The following is a 19869-nucleotide window of genomic DNA, read 5'->3' on the forward strand; positions in this document are numbered from 1 at the left end:
CAATTACGAATGGAAACTGAAAATTGAGAAAGGCTTTATCATGTGAATCTATCTGATGGCCTAGGCTAGACACTGGGAAAAATATTTTCGAGTTCTATTTAATCCTAGGTAGGTTACGTCTAAGTGAGATAAAGTGTATCGAATAGGACCAGCATTATAAAAAAACACGATGGTGTAGTGGCTTAACACCTCAATGGTCTCACAATTATAGCGCCTAAAGGTTTACAAATTTTACTATGAATAAAAATACAGTAGATTAAAAAGTGTTTTACATAATAAGGAGTCAATTTTCAAGATAGCAAACCCTCAGATAATGTTTAATCCTACGATGAATTTATCCTGTCTCATTGCTATGTTGTAGCCCAAACAAGTGATATTCCAGTATAGGCCTAGTCGTTTACAAAATGACTGCAGTCCCATTCAAAGTCTTTACAATCCGAAATGATAGCCATAGTAAGTCCTTAGCATTTCGCATTAAGATTAGAACTAGTGATGTTAACTAAAAAAAATTGCCCCAATTTAAGTCAAGCATTAACTGTAGGCATTATAAAAACAATGCTAACCTGTATAGTTTTAAACGAGCTTTAGCTATTATCAACCTGTGCGTACACTTATTCACAAATGCAGTGTTGTAAAAAAGTCATTTTGAAATGACTAAAGTTATTTAAAAAATAACTCGAGTCTTTTGCGAAAATAACAAGTCAAGTCCCGGCCAAGTCATCAGTTGCCCAAGTGAAGTCATTTTGAGCAGCTCAATTTCAAGTCATGTCAATGACATCAAAGTGAACTGTTAAACTATTAAATTTGGTAAATTCGTCCAATTATAAGCGACAATTTAACTAAAAAAATAACACAAACGCAATATACAGCAATAAAAGTGTTTAATGTGCAAAACTTGACATAAATTTAATGAAAAACACTTAATTTACTCCCAAGTTATTTAACAAAATGACTTCCAAGTCAAGTCATTTGTCCACAAGACTTAAGTCAAGTCAGGTCATTTTGGTCAAAGGAATTTAGTCAAGTCAAGTCATTTGAAAACAGTGAAGTCAAGTCAATGACTTAAGTCATTGCAGCAACACTGAATAAATGTAATAAGTCAAGCATTAACTGAAGGCATTACAACACTGCTACCCTATCAAGTGTCTTGTTCAGAAAGCTTCCGCAATAACCACTCTCTGCGTACAAATATCAATAAATGTAATAAGTCAATGGCGAACACGACACAAACAGCGGTAGGTTTATTGTTTGTCGGCTTCGTGTTTTATAGAAGGAAGGTTGAGGGCGTGAACCGTTTCGTCGTAGATTTCTTCTGGTATCGTTTCTTCGCTGGGCTTATAACATGGAAACGGGCCTACGAAATAAAAAAATTCTATTAAATACCTGCTGGGCTGTGTGCCCGATCAAATGCTTGTTTAAGTTCGATATGTCCGATCGTTGACATTTATTCCGATACTGATGTTATGGACGAAAAGTGTTGCGATTTGACCCAAAATTAAATGTCGTGTTGGACCAGGGGTTCTTCAACTTTTTTACCATGGACACCTAAATTTTTTTGGAGCTCGCGTGGACCACGCTAGGCCAAAAAATTCGAAAAATGACGTCATAAATTTAGGTCACAATGCAAATAGACTTAAATCTGCTGATTTCGGTCCAAAAATATGAAAATAAAGTGGAGTCTTATTACAGTCAGTGTAAAACCGTTCTGTTTTTAATTAACTTGTTCTCTTTGATAAATTGTTTTACTTCTAAAATATAAATATTTTAATTAGGCGTTGATGGACCCCCTAAAACTAGTTCACGGACCCCCAAGGGGTCCATGGACCCCAGTTTAAGAACCCCTGTATTGGACGAACACCGATATTGCTTTGCACCGGGTATCGGCTTAGATCCTATATTATCCGACACTCTATAATCTTAGTGATATGATTATTTTAAGGCTTAGTTAATAGAGTTTTGAATTAATTCCAAATGTTCAATGTTGTGCAAGTCATTTAAAAAATGTTGAGTACCTGAATAAGTCATGGTCAAAGTAAATCAAGTCATTCTACCGAAAAAACTTAAGTCGCGACAAACACTGGAAATTGAAGTGTTTATTAACTTAACAAACTGCACAGCTAAAATATCCCCTAAAGCTGTTTTACGACCGATTGAATTCCAGCGCCTTACCGCCAGAGATCTTTGGCGTGGAATGCTTGCCAAAAGCACGCCAGTGACGTCATTTTGCGTAAAATATAGCCGGTTTATTGAATTTACGATAAAGAGTTTTTGCGCATATTTGTCCTATTTGGCATTGGGAGTTCATCCGAAAATTTATTGGTTCGAACCTTTGGCGACCGCAAATTATTGAATGCAGTCGGGGCTGTGCGGACAACGATCTAAGATCATCTTATTCAGTCCCTGACGAAAGCTTGCCTTAAGCCAGGGGTTCTTAAACTGGGGTCCATGGACCCCACTGGGGGTCCGTGAACTAGTTTTAGGGGGTCCATGAAGGCCTGGTTAAAAAACTAGTGTATACTTAAAGTAATTATTTTTTTTTTTTGAAAAACACTAAATTGAACGGTTTTGGACTGAATGTATAGTTAGACTCCATTTAACTTTCACATTTTTCGGACCGAAATAACAGAGTCATGAAGTCTATTTGTTTCGTGACGTCAATTTATGACGTCACTTTGGAGCATTTCTTGTCTACCGGGGTCCAATGCAAAGCCAAAAAAAAATTTAGGGGTCCGCGGTAAAAAAAGTTTAAGAACCCCTGCCTTAAGCTGAAACGTTGGTTGAAGAAATATATGCCAGAAGAACAAATTTTAAATACACTTTGCCTGGTAGCAAAAGCATATTTATTGAAATATCTCGTTGTCCGTCCAATTCTTGTTATATACAGTAGGCAGAATTTGCTCACCAATCAGTTTTTCTGCGCTTGTTGCGTTGGTCGGTCTGTATTTGTGAACGGTCGTGTCGAAAATCTTAACGAACTGGTTTATGTGCCCGGGTATTCTGCCCTTGATGTAGATCACGTTGTAGCGAGTGTTCATTCTCAGCACCTGAAAGATCGGTGTTCGACTGTGTTGTAAACAAGCAATTTGAAAAAGACTTTTGTCCCAGTCAAGTCATTCGTAAAAAAGTCCAAGTCAAGTCTTTTCCAATAAATTACAAGTCTAAGCAATAATTATTACAAGTCAATTCCAAGTTGAGTCCTTTTCATAAAAACTGAACGTTAAACTACTAAAATTGTAAACTAGCTCTTTTAGGAGCAATAACTCAATTAAAAACAAATGGAAAACGCAACATAGCAAGTTGTTTTATGCAGTCATTTTTCCAAAAGGCTTAAGTCAAGTCATTTGCCCAAAAGGCTTAAGTCAAGTCATTTGCCCAAAAGGCTTAAGTCAAGTCATTTGCCCAACAGGCTTAAGTCAAGTCATTTGCCCAAAAGGCTTAAGTCAAGTCATTTGCTCAGAAGGCTTAAGTCAAGTCATTTGCCCAAAAGGCTTAAGTCAAGTCATTTGCTCAGAAGGCTTAAGTCAAGTCATTTGCCCAAAAGGCTTAAGTCAAGTCATTTGCCCAACAGGCTTAAGTCAAGTCATTTGCCCAACAGGCTTAAGTCAAGTCATTTGCCCAAAAGGCTTAAGTCAAGTCATTTGCTCAGAAGGCTTAAGTCAAGTCATTTGCCCAGAAGGCTTAAGTCAAGTCATTTGCCCAAAAGGCTTAAGTCAAGTCATTTGCCCAAAAGGCTTAAGTCAAGTCATATGCCCAAAAGGCTTAAGTCAAGTCATTTGCCCAAAAGGCTTAAGTCAAGTCATTTGCCCAAAAGGCTTAAGTCAAGTCATTTGCCCAAAAGGCTTAAGTCAAGTCATTTGCTCAGAAGGCTTAAGTCAAGTCATTTGCCCAAAAGGCTTAAGTCAAGTCATTTGCCCAAAAGGCTTAAGTCAAGTCATTTGCCCAAAAGGCTTAAGTCAAGTCATTTGCCCAAAAGGCTTAAGTCAAGTCATATGCCCAAAAGGCTTAAGTCAAGTCATTTGCCCAAAAGGCTTAAGTCAAGTCATTTGCCCAAAAGGCTTAAGTCAAGTCATTTGCCCAAAAGGCTTAAGTCAAGTCATTTGCCCAGAAGGCTTAAGTCAAGTCATTTGCCCAAAAGACAGGCTAGATAACCGGCCGCGGCATATTTTTTTATGAAGACTAAATGTACTAGCCCGGACCCCGGAGAGAATAGCACTCGCATTGGCGAGCGGGCGAGTGCAAAATCCCAACTCTTGTACTATAACAGTGCTCTTCAACCGGTGTGCACAGTGGTCCCTTGGTCACTCGGGTGCATCAAAATATGCATAGGGATCACCAGTACGGAAAGGTATACAATGGTGCATCACAAACTTTTAATGAACCATTAATGTTACACCGTATTTGTCAGTAATCATCAATTTCTTTGAGACAATGATGCTGTAATGGTTGTGAACTAACTTTCTGAAACATGCAGTCTTTCTTTTTGCCTGACTGTCATGTGTAAAACTTTGTCAGCTCAGCACGGTTTAATTGACATGATGATATTGATATGCATAATGGTTTTTCATATCGCTTCTTACCTCAGTTCACCTTTTAGGTAAAAAGGGTGCATGAGTTCGTCAACAACAACTTTAATGGCCCACCAAACCAAAAAAGGCTTAAGAGCACTGCCATAGACTGTCCACAAGCACAGCCCTCCCGCCCCCCCAAAAAAATATTTTTTTGTTCAAACTCACCTTTAGACCCCTAGTGGTTTCATAGGTCCCGCCCATTTGTCCTGGCATCCTTCGGGCCTTGGTGACCCCGGTATCCCGGCCGGAGCCAATGGAACCGATGCGTCGGTGCCATAGTTTGGCCCCGGGTGGACCGCCAGCCATGTGGTATTTCTGCATCACACCCTGGAAGCCGTAACCGACACTGCACAAAAAACGAATTAAAAATGAGACTGATTATACATAATAAGTAGGGCGAATATTTTTGACCAAAAAAATCGGAAATTTTGACATGAAAAATTACAATTTTGACAAATTTTGACCTGAAAATAACTTATTTTGACAAAATTTTGACCTGTTAAAAATACATTGATTTAAATAACCTCGGCGTCGTTAATCACGCGTTTTTCATACTGTATATTGCTCTAATAAAGATATAATACGGTTAAAATGACTTTGAACTTATATCAAAAGTATTTTTTTTTTGATGAAATGAAAGATAAATTTTAAAATAACTGAACGACCAATTTCAAAAAACTGACTTTATTTTTTTTAATTTTGTAAGCGATTTATGTGCAATTTTATTCGATTTCGACTTGAAAAATTTTGACAAATTTTGACCGAACGTGTAAATTTTGACAAAATTTTGACTTTTTTTGACATATTAAAAAATATTCGCCCTAGTAATGAGAATATCAAAGCCTATACCAGGGGTGGCCAACCAATCAAACACCAAGGGACCATTTAGAAGGAGACTCAACGCATTGGTTGAAAAAATGCACATTTATAGATCCAATGTCATTTATCAAGATGAGCCACCCCCGGCCTATACAGAAGTAGGTAGGATTTTGTGAACGTTTGAATAAATCCAAGATAATGGTTGGAGGTTGTAGTTAGACGCAATAAGAATATCAAAGCCGATACAGTAGCAGGTAGCATTTTGAACGTTTCATTTTCAACATATATTGATAAAGATTTATGCGAAACGTTCAAAGTGCTACCAACTTCTGTATGGGCTTTGATATTCTCATTACGTCTTACTACAACTTCCAACCATTGCGCTCCAAAGAGACTGAAAAGCTTGAATTCAAGTTTGTGGGGATGTCCGTCCGTTACTTGGCATTAAATTCTGATATCGATATTTTGGACTAAAAGTGTCGCGAACTGATCGGATACTAAATACGTCATCATTACTCTGCGCGAACAAGAAAATAAACAAAATAAAAACGTTCAAAGGGAATTTTCTACCAGGTTAGTTAACCAAAATTAGCTCTAGCGGTGAAAAGTTAAGTTACCTCTAGTTGTTAAAAGTTAAGAATCACTATAGTTGGCTGCAAATCATGGCTGAAGTTAATGTGGTATGGGATCAGCACCGTAGACCCTAGTAATGGACGAGTACGGATACTACTACTTGGTATCAGGTATCGATATTATTGGACATCCTTAGTATAGAGTTAGCCTAATTTACAAGCAGTGTTTCTCAAGCTATATTGGTCGCGGCTTTTGATTTGGTTGGGTCGCCGACTGCAGTAGTTTTATATAATTAGATTTATTGAGATTCGTTCTGAGCAAGATTTATATTATATTTAAAAAATCCAAGGAACAATACAAAGGCATGACTTGAATGAAATAAATTTAAACTTATATATAGTAATTTTATAATGTTTTTTTTACAGAAGAATTTGGTTGCCAAAGCTTCAATGTTATTCTTCTATTTAAATCGCCGCAAAAACAAGATTGAGAAACACTGCTGTAAAAAATTCCAAATTGAGCAAATTAATAAAAAATAAAGCAAATATTTAATATTCCTAACTTTGAAAAAAAAAAAAATAAAAAAAATATATTTTTTAAACGAATTTCTGAATTCCTTACTTAAAAAAAAAGTTAAAAAAAAAATCTCTAAAAGTTGAAAAAAAATCTAATTCAAGTGAATCTTTAATCTTTTAAATTTGACAAGACAGGGAGATAAAGTATGCACTTTTTATATGAAACAAGTAGTATAGGATAGTATTTGGAAAGAGTACCATTGACTTGGTGAAAGCTGAAAACAGTTGATTACAACTGATTTTGTGTAATTACATTTAGCAACTCAATTTTTTGTTTGTTTGTTTTTAATTAGGCTTCAAATATTTCTATTTTAGCTCACTGCGGAAATTCACTTACCTTTGCGCTGTGCAATCTATGTATTGCCCGACTCGAAAATGTAGTGCATTAAGCGGGGTGCCAGGTTTTAGAGCTGCGTTCTCCGATACGTTGAATCGAAAGCACTTCGTTTTAATTGGAACTCCGGCTTCGTGAAAAAATTCTGCATACTTTTCGTTTTTCTGCACATTTAGAACACAAGACATGAGATACTACTCATAGGCGCCGGACGTGGGAGTGCAGAGCGTTTTTAGACGCCCTGGATTTCTGGCAGGGCGTCAAAACGCCCTGGAATTTCACCAAGTCCCACTTCTAAACAGAGCTGAACGGCTTTTTCTTATTTTAATTAGACCCATTTTAAATTGTCAGTTAAAATTAATACGGGCCCGCCGAGACATTTAAGGTTTAGCATTGACATGAGTCTAGAAAAAGGTTGCCGAACTCCATTTTACACATTGCGTCATGTGATGTAACAATTCCTAAATCTTAAAACAGGCTGGACGCTCGATCGCTCAATACCAAAGCATAAGCTTCCAATCGCAACCAACATAACACAAATTTATCGTTCAGTACTTTAAAGACACCGCAACGACAAAGTCTATGTAAAAAAATTTGCAGGCAATTAAAAGTAATACGGGTAGACCACAAAAATTTCGCGCTCACTTCGCTCGCCACATTTTTCTGTATGTTACCACTTTGTTGACAAGTATAACTTTTACATTCAGCAGTGCAAATAAATAATCGAGGACAAATTATATTGTTCACTGACAGAGAGCGTGTAAGTCATTTCTATGTTGCGAAATGAGTAGTTTGCCACTATATGTTACACTTCATCATTTTAGAGTACGCATTTGCTATTCGTTACGAAGAAAATTACGATAGGCACAACGGATTGTTTCAATAAAACACATAAGCGCTAAATCGGTTTCCCAAATACTGTTAAGTTTTGGTAGTGATTTCTGACAACTAAACATTTTGTACTGATTTTGAAAAAACGCCCTTGATTTTTGAAAGTTCGACGCCTATGATACTACATATTATATGCATTGCCTCTCATTTTCTGGAAAATTTCTAGTCTAAAGGGTTTCTTTTTACCAGCAAGTAGCTACAAATGGTGGTTGTACTTTTTACTGTGGTGCTTAAACTTTTTTTATCCAAACATGACGTTCGTAAATTCAGGATGAAAATATGAGTTTTATAGTTGGGAGAAATGTTAATCAACTTTGTGTATTGGTTGGCTTGATCAATAGGTAAAATAAATATATAGTAAAAAAAGCATTTACAGGAATGACTCTTTATGGTCATGAATCAAATTCGTTTGAACAAATAAAAACAACTGTAAAATGTTTGTATGAATATAACCCGAACTACTTTATGCCAAATAGTTATTCGATCAACTGAAGTCCGAAATTACACAAATCAAACAGTATACAGTATTTCACAGTAAGATTTGTCATTATTTAGGGCAGATTGAGCAACCCGGAAATTCTGTTAGGACTGCTCTGATAACCCTTGGCACCCGAAACTTCAACAGAGTTTAGTTGAAAAAAAAACAGTGGTAAAGTCGTGGTCTGTCAAGTTAAGAGTTTTCCACTATACAAACTACAAGCTTTTTTATACTCACATAAAACGGACTGGCATTTTTCGCTCCGACGATCATTGCTGCACTTCTGCCGTTAAACTCTTCTTTTGAAAAGTACTTTATCACATTGCAATCGACAATCTAAAAACATAAAAGTAAACAGAATATTTTTTCTGTGGCCTAGTGCATGGTTTTAATTGGTATTTGCTGGAGTTCAACATAATGATTATGTAATAAACATTCGGCATGAGCATGTGCAAACAAATGACTAGGGCACTTTTTTATGGATGGGGATGGCAACAAGGAGTGAGTTGGGCAAAAACTCTGGAAATCTGGAAAAAATTACTTGGTACTTTGGTTATGAGCGTGACAAATAACAATATAAGACATCATTGCTCTAACTCCTTATTGCTATAAAACCTAGGAAGCTATTGTTGCCAGGCATAATATATAACGGAGTGTTGCTCTTCTGTTTTACATGTAACGTCAGTATCCTGATGAAGACGTTCTGTATAGCACGTCGTAACGTCGATCTATTACATATTCTGCTGGAAGAGCAACACTCCGTTATAACATTATCAAGCATATATTGAGCTATTTGAAATTCAGGTTTAGTTTGAAATTTCATCATAATTTGGCTTAGTTTTGCATTCTACCAAGATTTTTGTTAATAAAGTATAAATAAAATTAATTTGTAAACATTGCAAAGATATACTGCAGACTGGAATAACTAAACCGAAGGTTCGGATCTGGTCACCGGACCATACTTTATAATATTGGCCCATACTCTAAATATAAATTGTGTCGTTCATTTGGAGGTTTTAATCCGGATTTTAAACATTGGTTCTCAACCTTTTTTAGCTTACCGACAGGTAAAATTTTAAAACAAGTTTTGCGGACCGGTGGACCTTTAAAAATCAAAATCAACCCAAAATGTAATTACGACAAAAGTATGCAAATTAAAAGCAAAGAGTGGAAACTTTAATTAAATTAGCAATTTTCTGCTGTCTTTCTTATATCATACGTGGTATACGAAAGTTTTTCACATACAACTATCTTAAAGTAGAAGACTTCAACGACGTGTAGCCTACTTATAAACAGTTGGGCACAACACTGCGCATTGTAACGTACGTTAAGTCCAAAGTAGACAATTAACTTTATGTTACGTAACAATGCTGCAAATTACGGAACTGGCGAAGTTCTTAATTTGGTGGACAAGCTTTTAACATCTTGCATTTTGCAATTGAGATATAAAATTGTAATATATTTGGCGGGCCGGCAGAAAAGTTTTATACCTTAATAATACAAAACTATGTTATATGTTATCAACAACAGTTTAACTACTTTTCTTTTTTAGTGAATGTTTTAGTTGAATCCATTTAAATGAGATAATATTGAAATGATGATACCCCTACCCCTTAATAAATATAACAAGAGATTGGTTGTACTCCACCTGTAGCAAAGTTGCGTTACAGTACGTTCCATCTTTGAACCAAATTGGTTGAACGCCCATCTTTATCCCGATGGCCCCGCAACGGAGAGACCCTGTCAAAATATGGTTAAAATATTCTATTTTTGTATGTTTTTAATGTAATCATTATACATAATTATGAAATTATGATGGGGTTGCCATGCAACTTTATAAAAAAACAAAGAAATTCAAAAAAAAAATTGTCATTTTGTATTGTATCAGATCACACTTTCCACTCAAAAGATTCGCAATAGTTATCATAAATTTTGGCAAATCGTTATCATAAAATTGGCAATCGTTATCACAAAACACAAATGTATTATGCATCCGTACCTTTCTTCCAGGGGTGCATTGGCCATTTCTCGTCATCTAACGGATTCAGAATTCGGCTTTCCAGATCAGCGTTGCTTTCAACGCTCACCCTATTTAGGAACTTTGCATTTTCCTCTGTGACATCATAATCCCAGTTCCACCTGGGTGCCGGCAGTTTTTGCAGGGGGACGAACTTGTCCGATCGGACGCCGTACTTGTCAGTGTAGCGCTGTCTCAAGTGGTCTCTCCGTCGCACATGGTGAACGGGTGGCACAGAACCATAGAGGTAGCGCGGCTTTGGCCTGCGGGTCCTGAGGTACAAAAAACATTTGACTCTGGTTTAGAATGCTATTACTAGAGGAGCTGTGTTTTTGATTTATATACCGAGACATTTACAAATAGGGTTGCTCTCCGGGAATGTTTCCAGGAAATTCCCGTTTTTTTTTTAAATCCCGGTTATTGGGCAACATAGCAAAACTTAAAAAAAATTGTCGTTTTTGACTGATATAAAGAAAGAAATATTACCCACCCTGCTAAAGTCGTTGCCTGAGTTGCTTTATTTGCGCTTACCAGGGGAAAAACTTAATTTAATTTATTCTACCAAAAAAAGTTCACTTGTTTTTTTAAATAAAAACAAAACGGGTGCTGACTTTAATACGAGAAGGTCTTGTAAGATTGCAGAAGCAAGGCTACAGAACATAAATGAGCTTAAATTAAATCTTTGGAGCTAATATAAAATAATTTTAAACACCATGATGACGCATAATTTTTTTGTCGGGAATCCCGGGATTGCCGGGAAATTTCATACGGGAAAAAGAGGAACCCTAGTTACAAACCTTCTAGCCATGTAGCTTTTGTTTCCATGTGCAAATCGACAGCAATAAACCTCCGAGACCTCACACTGAAGGAATCCAAATAACCTTCGACTGATCATTTTAAATTTTTTTAAAAACTCGGCACTTTGCAGTGATTCACGATAAGAAAAATTAAAGCTGCATTAGGGAACACACTTAAGACCTAAAGAGCAAGAATATTTAAAGATGAAAAATTTACAAAACTATAGTTTTAAGACCAACGACTTATAAAGCCAAATAGGCAGTGATATCAACTACAGAACAAGAACCTAATCGTCTGAATAAGACCTAAACACTAGAAGCTACATTTTTTTTAAAATTTACTAAATATAGACCAGTATTAAGACGGTGGTAACATTTTTTTCGGAAAAAAGTAATTAAGTTTAGTTAGGTGTTAAAATAATCTACCAGAAATTTTTTTATTGACTAGCTTTTAGTGACATAAACCTGTCGGAATCCTAAATTCACCAAAATAAGTAATTGCAAAAAAACGCCTAAAACTGTAAGGAGGGGGTATGGAAAGATCATGGGCCATGGGTCTGGCTTTGGCCATTTTGGTGTTGACGTTTAGCCGCCCTAGTTTAAATGGCGCCGTGGTTTTGGCACCGGAGTTTTTAGCCCTGTTTGGGGTTTGTTGTTGGGTAATGGCTGGGGTTATAAAATGGGTTAGGGTTAAGTACTTCAGGAATTTGGGGTTAATTATAGGTAAAGTGTTGTATAGGGAGCAATGGAGCGAGCTGATTGTGATTAAACACTTGAAAGCAAGGCCTATTGGATGACGTCATGTGTGTTTGCAAACATTCCTTATATAGACACTTGTGCGTTTGCAGAGCTTGGAAAATTTCAAAAGTGGATTTCATAGTTGAACAGCCGTTGTACAGTTCTTTAAGCCTTACAAAGATGAAAAATGTCCTAAAAGATAATATAAGGAGACCATTACGATTAACAACCTTACTTGGAACTTACTTTGTCTAATACAGTAGTGTTTCTTATCCTTTTTAGCATACGGACCCGGTCAAGTTTCAAAACAAATTTTGCGGACCGGTGAACCTTTAAGAATCAAAATAAACCCAAAGTTTAATTACGCAATAGTATGCAACTAAAACTCTTCCTAGATTTTACATACAACTGGTCTTAAAATGGAAGACTTGAACGAGTTGTAGCCTACTTTTAAACAGTTGCAGCATTGTGACGTACAATGAAGTCCGAAGAATGCCATTAACTCTATTTACGTCACAATTCTGCAAATGACGGAGCTGGCGAAGTTCTAAATTTGATGGATAAGCCTCAAACATCTTGAAATTTGCAATTGAGATATCAAATTTTAATATATTTGCGGACCGGCGGTTGAGAACCACTGGTATAGGGCTCTAGGCCTGAATCAGGCCATTTAGAGATAATTCCGACGGGTTGAGGACTGATTCCAATTTATACGGTTCTACGACTATTAGGTATTAGTCCTATTTTGGTCTTATTTCGAACCATGTCTTATTCCAACGTTGATGTTGTTCTTATTTTGGACTTATGGTTGAGTCCTTGCATTAAATAATTATTATCAAACAGTCTCTACAGAAATTCTATAAACTTTTAGCATTACATTCCTCTGTACTAATAACGTAAAATTCCTACGGATGTTTTTAAGCAATGACTACCTACATTCAAATTTTTAGTTTAACAAGTCTTAAATTTGTGATATATGCTGTTTTTCTATATTTTTCTTTCACTTGTACTTTCCTATGAAGGCCTTTCTTAAATTAATTTTCGACAATTGATAAACTTTTTAGCACCCTCTCGTTTTTGGCGTAACTCCTTCATTACAACACGTGTGTAGCGACAGAAATGTCTCTTGTGGCGTGTCGCTCTTCGCAACAAGCAGTAAAAATTTAAAAGAAACACACCCATCCTGAGTACAGATGCTTTAATATTAAAATAGAAGAAACCGGCAACAAAAAAGGACAGTTCAATACGATGTTTTGTAATACGGCCTTATGAGTGGATTCAAGATGCACAACTAAAATTACGTTTTCTGTTTAATTAGGTGGTAAAGGTATTCTAGCGCGCGTTTTTAGGTAATTTACAGCAATGTTAATTTGTACTAAGCCACCAAAGAGATAACGTTAATTAACGTTATAAACTGTTAACGTAATGATATTCTGATAGAATTACATTTGACCCAATGGTTAAATGTTTCAAATTTGTTCTGTCAATCAGTTTGCAACTTGTGATAAAATAAAGTGAATAAATGCACAAAATAAAAATAATAGCAGATTGCTTATAATACAAATTAATGCTAAGCAATAATTATGATATATTTGAATTCTTTAGCTTTCTTTTGTAATGTTCCATCTGGAAATTAATAATAAAAAATTGTTAAAAAATTTTAGCATATTTTTTACTCATAAACAACAACTGGAAAAGTATAGATTTCGTTTGAACACGATTTAAGGTGAAAAATAGCAGTCAGTTGTACAAATTACAATAGTTATCGCTACCTTAAGCTAAAAGTATTTTTTAACCTTAGAAGACCGTTTTCCTTTTATAGCCTAATTACAATTTGGATTCATAAAAAATGATTTGGTTTTCTTGGTTGAAATGAAAAAAAAACAAAACACAGCGTTACTGCTCTTATTAGTAGTATATATTTTTTTAATTGTTTCTAAAACCCTAATATATTTTAATAATGTATATAGTTCAAGTTAATAAGTATATTCATACAATAGAACAATTTAATTTTGTAACAGGCTACTCTTAAAACTAGTCGTTTTATTGCTACTGGGAAAAAAACGAAACTGAACAGATTTTCGTTTGATTACACCTTACCTCTAGCTTTGTGGACACCCGCAGGCTCTTTTGCAAATTCTTCGGGTATATGGTATTCTACAGTCAATTTTCAAACTACAGACGTAAGGAGCACTGGAACAAAACGTAAAATGATTGTCCGATTAAGTTTTAACCCGACAGGAACTGTATTCAAACGATGTTACGAGTACCACAAAAGCTATCAAGTTAAATGGCTTCTCGTGGAATTAGGAATAGTTTGATTGGCTATAAGCGGACATTTACATTAAACAGTTATATTGCCCTCTGATATTATTGTTATTTTAAATAGTTAAAAAATATATTTGTTAAGGTCGAAGACTAGCACCGCAATGACTAAAATAAAGTTAAAGTTGTTCGTGACTAAAATAAAGTCATAATCTGTTGTTTGAATCTATCAGTATCACTTAGGTTTATAAGCAAACTGAGTTATAATGACTGGTTTATAACACTGGGGCTTTGTAGGTAAACAAAGTAAGGCAAAATACCGTTTACCTTAATATAAATATACTTACTCGTCTTTACAAGTCACGGATGAAGGATTTGCTGGTCGTGCTGGTTGTTCTGGTCGATTTACTGGTGTTGGTCGGCTGATGACACGCTCACGAACCACTACTGGTCGTTCAACTTGTGCTTGGCTTGAGGTTGTTTGAACTGCTGGTGGTGTAACTACAGCGGGCTCGGCTAAAAGAAATTTACAATGTGTCAAAATGCAACAAAATGTCTACCAGTGTTTTAGTGACGACTTAATTCAATGACTTAAGTGCACTTAAGTCAGTGTTTTCAAATGACTTGACTTTGACGTAAATGACTTTGACTTAAAGTCTTTTGGGCAAATGACTTGACTTGACTTAGGTCATTCAGACAAATGACCTGGGTTAAAATAAATTGTTTTCATTAAGCAACTATTTATAAAATTGCGTTATTTATTCTGATCTTTGCTTGCTATATGTTGCGTTTATGTTATTTTTTCATAATTTTAAAGTTTTATAGACGAGGGCTTGACTTGAAGTTGACTTGCTCTAAATATGACTTGACTGAGACTTGACTTGTTATTTATTCAAAATGACTTGACCTGGACTTAAGAAATTTTACAAATGACTTCCTTCAACACTGATGCCTACTTATAATAGGGATGTGTAGTCGGCTCAAATATTCAACTCGAGTCCGACTTGGGTTAAGAAACAAAGATAGGTCATACGGTACGGTAGTCTTAAGGTTTCTAGTTGGGCTCCATCTAGATTAAGTGACTCCACAGCCTGGCTGCATACCAAAAAAAGCATAAGCACAATGCATGACAATTTGCACCGAAATAAGCCTATCGAAATGTTTAAAATTAACAATGTTTTAAGCTTGTGATGTGTGTCGATGCTATACATGTTATATATTACTTGATGTGGTAATGGTGTGAACATGTGACTTGTGATGCTAAACATTACTTTTTGTAAATGCTTTGACAAGGGCTTAGGGCTTTTTGATATTACTTAAATTTAATGTATTTCATCGTTCCGGTAAAACGATCTAGTTTTACGACTGGTTTCAGGCAATTGGTCAACATACTTAGGTTTTATGCTGTGTTCTATACCTTAATGCAGTGGTTCTTAACCGGGGTGCCGCGGAACCCTAGGGTGCGCTTTCATATCCTCAAGGCTGCCGCCACATATTTGGGAATCTTCAGGAATTTGATTTTTGCTTAACTCTTACAACTTTTTGTGTAAGATTGTTTTTTAGTTTATTAAAAAGATCAGACCGGAATAAAGAAAAATTTTAACTTTCTACCTTGGTAGAGTTGATTTGCATTGTTAGAGTTCCGTTTATTGTAACATTCTAGTGATTTACCTATGGAAAAATCTTTTTGGGGTGCAGCAATCTATTTATTATTTCTGAGGGTTGCCACTAGACATAAAAAGCTGAGCAACATTTCTTTAATGCAACAAACAAAGACAGGTTCGAAAATTGGAGCTAATTTCAACAGCATAGTCGTGTCAAGTGTTTTAGTTTTTTGCCTATAAACACAAACTTACGGCTGCATTCGAAGCGGGCTTTGATTTGAAAAAGATCCTGAACTGAGAATCCGTCTCTTTGTGCTTCTATAGCGCTTCTATCCCTATAATGGTAAATCATAATGGTAAATTTTCACATGAGCTCTGCAATAATTGATGATGTCTTGATGTGATAATATCTACAATGGAAGTGTAGAATTTTTTGGAAAATGCACCGGCCAATCCGAAACCAAACTAACAAAGGCAATTCAGAGCTGGAGAACAACACAACTTTTTTTACTGAAGAAAATATTTTGGCAAGAAAATACTGAAGGAGAAAAAAGATAAGCCTGTTTACGATTTTGCAAACTTTTCAGCTAAATGTCATAATTAGCCTTTTGTTTGTGTTTTGTCCAACTAAACTCAAAGCTTACGAAAAGTTCGGCGAAGCAAACATGGCTTTTATAATTTGCGCTTAGGATATGGGTCGGCGCGAAAAAAACTTGAGACACACTGATTAACCGTGTTGTAATGACTTAAGTTATTGACCTAATTGTCACTGTTTTCAAATGACTTGACTTGACTTGACTTGACTTGAATTAAGTCCTTTGCCCAAGAAAACTTGACGTGACTTAAGTCTTTTAGACAAATAACTTGACTTGGACTTACGGAAGTATGTCAAATAACTTGGGATTCAATAAAGTGTTTTTTAATAAAACTTGTCTCATGTTTTGCACATTAAACACTTTTATAGCTATATATTGCGTTTGTGTTATTTTTTTAGTTATATTGTTGCCTATACAGACCTGTTTAGCAGTTTAAATAGTTCAAAAGTGTACTTCTATGTCAATGACATGACTTGGAATTGACTTGCTCTCATAATGACTTGACTGGGACTTGACTTGGGCAACCAACTTGGACTGGGACTTGACTTATTATTTTGGCGAAAGACTTGACTTTGACTTAAGTTAGTTTTTAAATAACTTGTTTACAGCACTGATGTCATACCTTCGCTTGACCATAACAGCACGGGTTTTACCAATTCCATTGCTTGATGCGTAGCTATCGTAATGCATAATCGACTGAAAATCGTAGGGCGAATTGTACGACGTCCATTCTTTGTATGCTCGCTTATGAAAGTTACCCTGCACCCCTGGAAACAAGGTATTTCCTTAGAACCTCTAGATCAGTGGCCGGCTACCTTTTTTTGCACTGCGGACCGGTTTAAAACTGAAATTTTGTGGCTGACCGGCCTTAAACAAAAATGTTCAGTAAAGAAAATTTGTCACAGCTTTTTTTAATGCGAACCCTTTGCACCCCTATTGATAATTCTTTCGTTTGAACCCTTATATCAGTGGTTTCCAAAGGTTTTTGTTCTTTTTCATGGGTGACATATAATTTAAATTCGGTTGAGATCGCATTTAAATTGGACTAATTTTCCCATTTCTAAACAGATTGTTTTTCAATTTGGCTAAAATGTCCGGTTTTACGATAAAAGTTGGCACAACTAGTTAATGTTACGGTTTAGGCCATTCGTTATCACGATTTTTTTAGCTTAGTTGGAATTTTTGGCATATCTAAAAGACAAAATAGTGTAAAAATACCAGTAAAAAACAAGATCCTGGCTATTTTGAGAAATTGTTGAGTAGTAAGATGGGTTAAAATACAAGGTAAAAAAATTGAAAGGCTTTCCATATTATTAAAATAGGAAATGGGATAAAGGGAAATCATAATCAAAAAAATAAAACAGCAAGCACTGTTAAATTCATGTCAAAGCAGAGATACACAACTATCTGAAGCAAAAAAACATTCGGGCTATACCGTATATCGCTAATAAATGTACAAATATAAATGTTGGATGAAATTTAAAAATAAATTTAAATAAAATTTTTAACTCAACGACAATTTTAAAATGCTTAGTGCTCCAGTTTTTGTTAACTTTGTAACCAATTTGACTTTAAGTAAACTTGATCAATTTCGACCTAACTTGTCAATTTTGATAAAATTTTGACTTTTTCTGTCAAGTGAAAAAATAACAATCGCTCTAATCAGCATTTCTACCATATTTTACCGGCTATCATGTTGGCTGTGTTGACTCGAATATACAAGTCCCTGTCTGGGCGGGACTGTTCGTGCCAGAATCCCATTGTATGCATCAATTCGTGGAGGATATAGCCAGTTTTTAAAAAGCACTTGTCGGCAAGCCAAATCTGCGGCGAAAAAACGCAAAGTTTAGAGTTGTTCTGTTCAATTTAACCCACAATTAGTTTCAAAGCCCTCCCGGGAATGCTATATCTAATTCTCTACAGGTTTTGAAGTTCGTTTGAGGTCTTACAATAACCTCCAGCCATTATCTTTCGAAAAGTTTAAAATGCTACCTACTTCTGTATGGGCTTTGGTATTACGTCTAGCTACAACCTTCAGCCATTAAGATTTATTCGAAACGTTACTAAAAATTTACACCTAATTTTCTACGGGATTTGATATTTATACTACGTCCAACTATAAACTCCATAGCAAATCAAGAAATACCAAATCAACTCCAAGTCAAGTCATTGGTTCAAAAGACTTAAGTCAAGTCAAGTCATTTGTCCAAAAGAATTAAGTCAAGTCATTTGAAAACAGTGACTTAAGTGTACTTGAGTCAAGTCATTGACTTAAGTCATTACAACACTGGTGCTTATTTTGCTTGCCTTCATTGAGCCTGATGTCTTAAGTCAAAGCCCAAAGACTTAAGTCAAGTCATTTTATCAAAAAGACTTAAGTCAAGTCAAGCCATTTTATCAAAAAGACTTAAGTCAAGTCAAGTCATTTGTTCAAAAGACTCAAGTCAAGTCAAGTCATTTGTCCAAAAAAATTAGGTCAAGTCAAGTCATTTAAAAACAGTAACTTAAGTGTACTTAAGTCAAGTAATTGACTTAAGTCATTACAAGTTACAACACCGTTGCTTACATTTTGCGTTCCTCCCTTGAGTCCTACGTCTGACAGGCAACTATTGGTGTGGCTTCTTATGTTAACGAAGCTGTAGTGAATAGGGTTGCTGGCAACACGTTGTATGAAACGGACACAGGTTTGTCTCTCGACCACCGCAAACGCTTTTCTCACCTTGGCCTGTTGCGCAACTGAAAAGAAAGAAAAAGTTTACAAATTTGGCAGTGCAGTTGTCTTTTTGTTAAAAACAAGCCGTTGGCATTTGAATCCATACGCTTAGTCTCGGTTTGTGTGATTGCCTAAAATAAATGAATGTTCTCAGACAGAAATAACTTCCGATTTTAGCAAAAACGTGTAAGCATTCACGATTGAAATCTAAATTAAGGCATTTCATGATTTAAACCAAAATTTTAGGCATTTTACGATAAACATTCCGTTGTAAGTGTTATGTGACTAATTTAATTAAGTAAGCATTTTACTACTAGCGGTCAAAGGTCACTGAGCATATGGTGCCACGTCATTGTAGTTGTGAATAGGAATGTCCGATAATATCAGATCGTAGCCGATGCCCGATACCAGGTTGTAGCATCGATACTCGTCCGATACTTGGGTGGCATCGGTGCGGTTCCGATATAAAATTATCATTGGAATTTCAACCATTTTTCCACCAACAACTTTCTTTAATAAACCAGTGCCGACCTTAGTATACCAATTTCGAATTGTTTAAAGTTAATCTGCCTTTAGGCTGTTTTTTAATTTAATAGGATTGTTGAAAGGTTTTAGCATTGGATGTATAATGTATATGTTCCATATTATTCGATTTTTGCTTTTCTAATTACCCAAATACCATTTATCAAGTTGCCTTTCCTTGGTGCCTCAAGCACATGCTTATTTTGCTTAAGGTTTAATCCAGGCCAGCCTTTTATGAAATATGATGTGCAGCGTATTAAATTAAGTTATATATAGTAATAATAATAATAACTTGCTAGAGAACTAAATACTTGCCAGTTAACGTGCTGCTGAAAGTATAAGGTATCTCCGCATGACCATTCCTGTTCTTGGGCCAAAC

At 35.7% G+C, this 19869-nt stretch overlaps 2 protein-coding genes across 2 annotated transcripts; both read right to left on the reverse strand.

Annotated features, from left to right (window-relative positions):
* Positions 1–1020: 1020 nt before the first annotated feature.
* LOC146158107 (large ribosomal subunit protein uL3m-like) lies at positions 1021–11226 on the reverse strand. Its single transcript, XM_083385463.1, has 8 exons — positions 11053–11226; positions 10238–10527; positions 9887–9978; positions 8476–8574; positions 6873–7033; positions 4734–4914; positions 2903–3044; positions 1021–1354 (listed from the first exon to the last, which is right to left on the reverse strand). Exons 1-8 carry the CDS (start codon positions 11148–11150, stop codon positions 1242–1244), a joined length of 1176 nt encoding a protein of 391 aa, XP_083241589.1. The 5' UTR covers positions 11151–11226; the 3' UTR covers positions 1021–1241.
* Positions 11227–13058: 1832 nt separating this feature from the next.
* LOC146158108 (nematocyst expressed protein 6-like) lies at positions 13059–18063 on the reverse strand. Its single transcript, XM_083385923.1, has 6 exons — positions 17941–18063; positions 16878–17022; positions 15912–15994; positions 14403–14571; positions 13891–13983; positions 13059–13416 (listed from the first exon to the last, which is right to left on the reverse strand). Exons 1-5 carry the CDS (start codon positions 18023–18025, stop codon positions 13893–13895), a joined length of 573 nt encoding a protein of 190 aa, XP_083242049.1. The 5' UTR covers positions 18026–18063; the 3' UTR covers positions 13059–13416; positions 13891–13892.
* Between the last annotated feature and the right edge of the window lie 1806 nt (positions 18064–19869).

This window comes from Ascidiella aspersa, chromosome 3, assembly GCF_963924565.1.
Source record: "Ascidiella aspersa chromosome 3, kaAscAspe10.2, whole genome shotgun sequence".
Lineage (NCBI taxonomy): Eukaryota > Metazoa > Chordata > Ascidiacea > Phlebobranchia > Ascidiidae > Ascidiella > Ascidiella aspersa.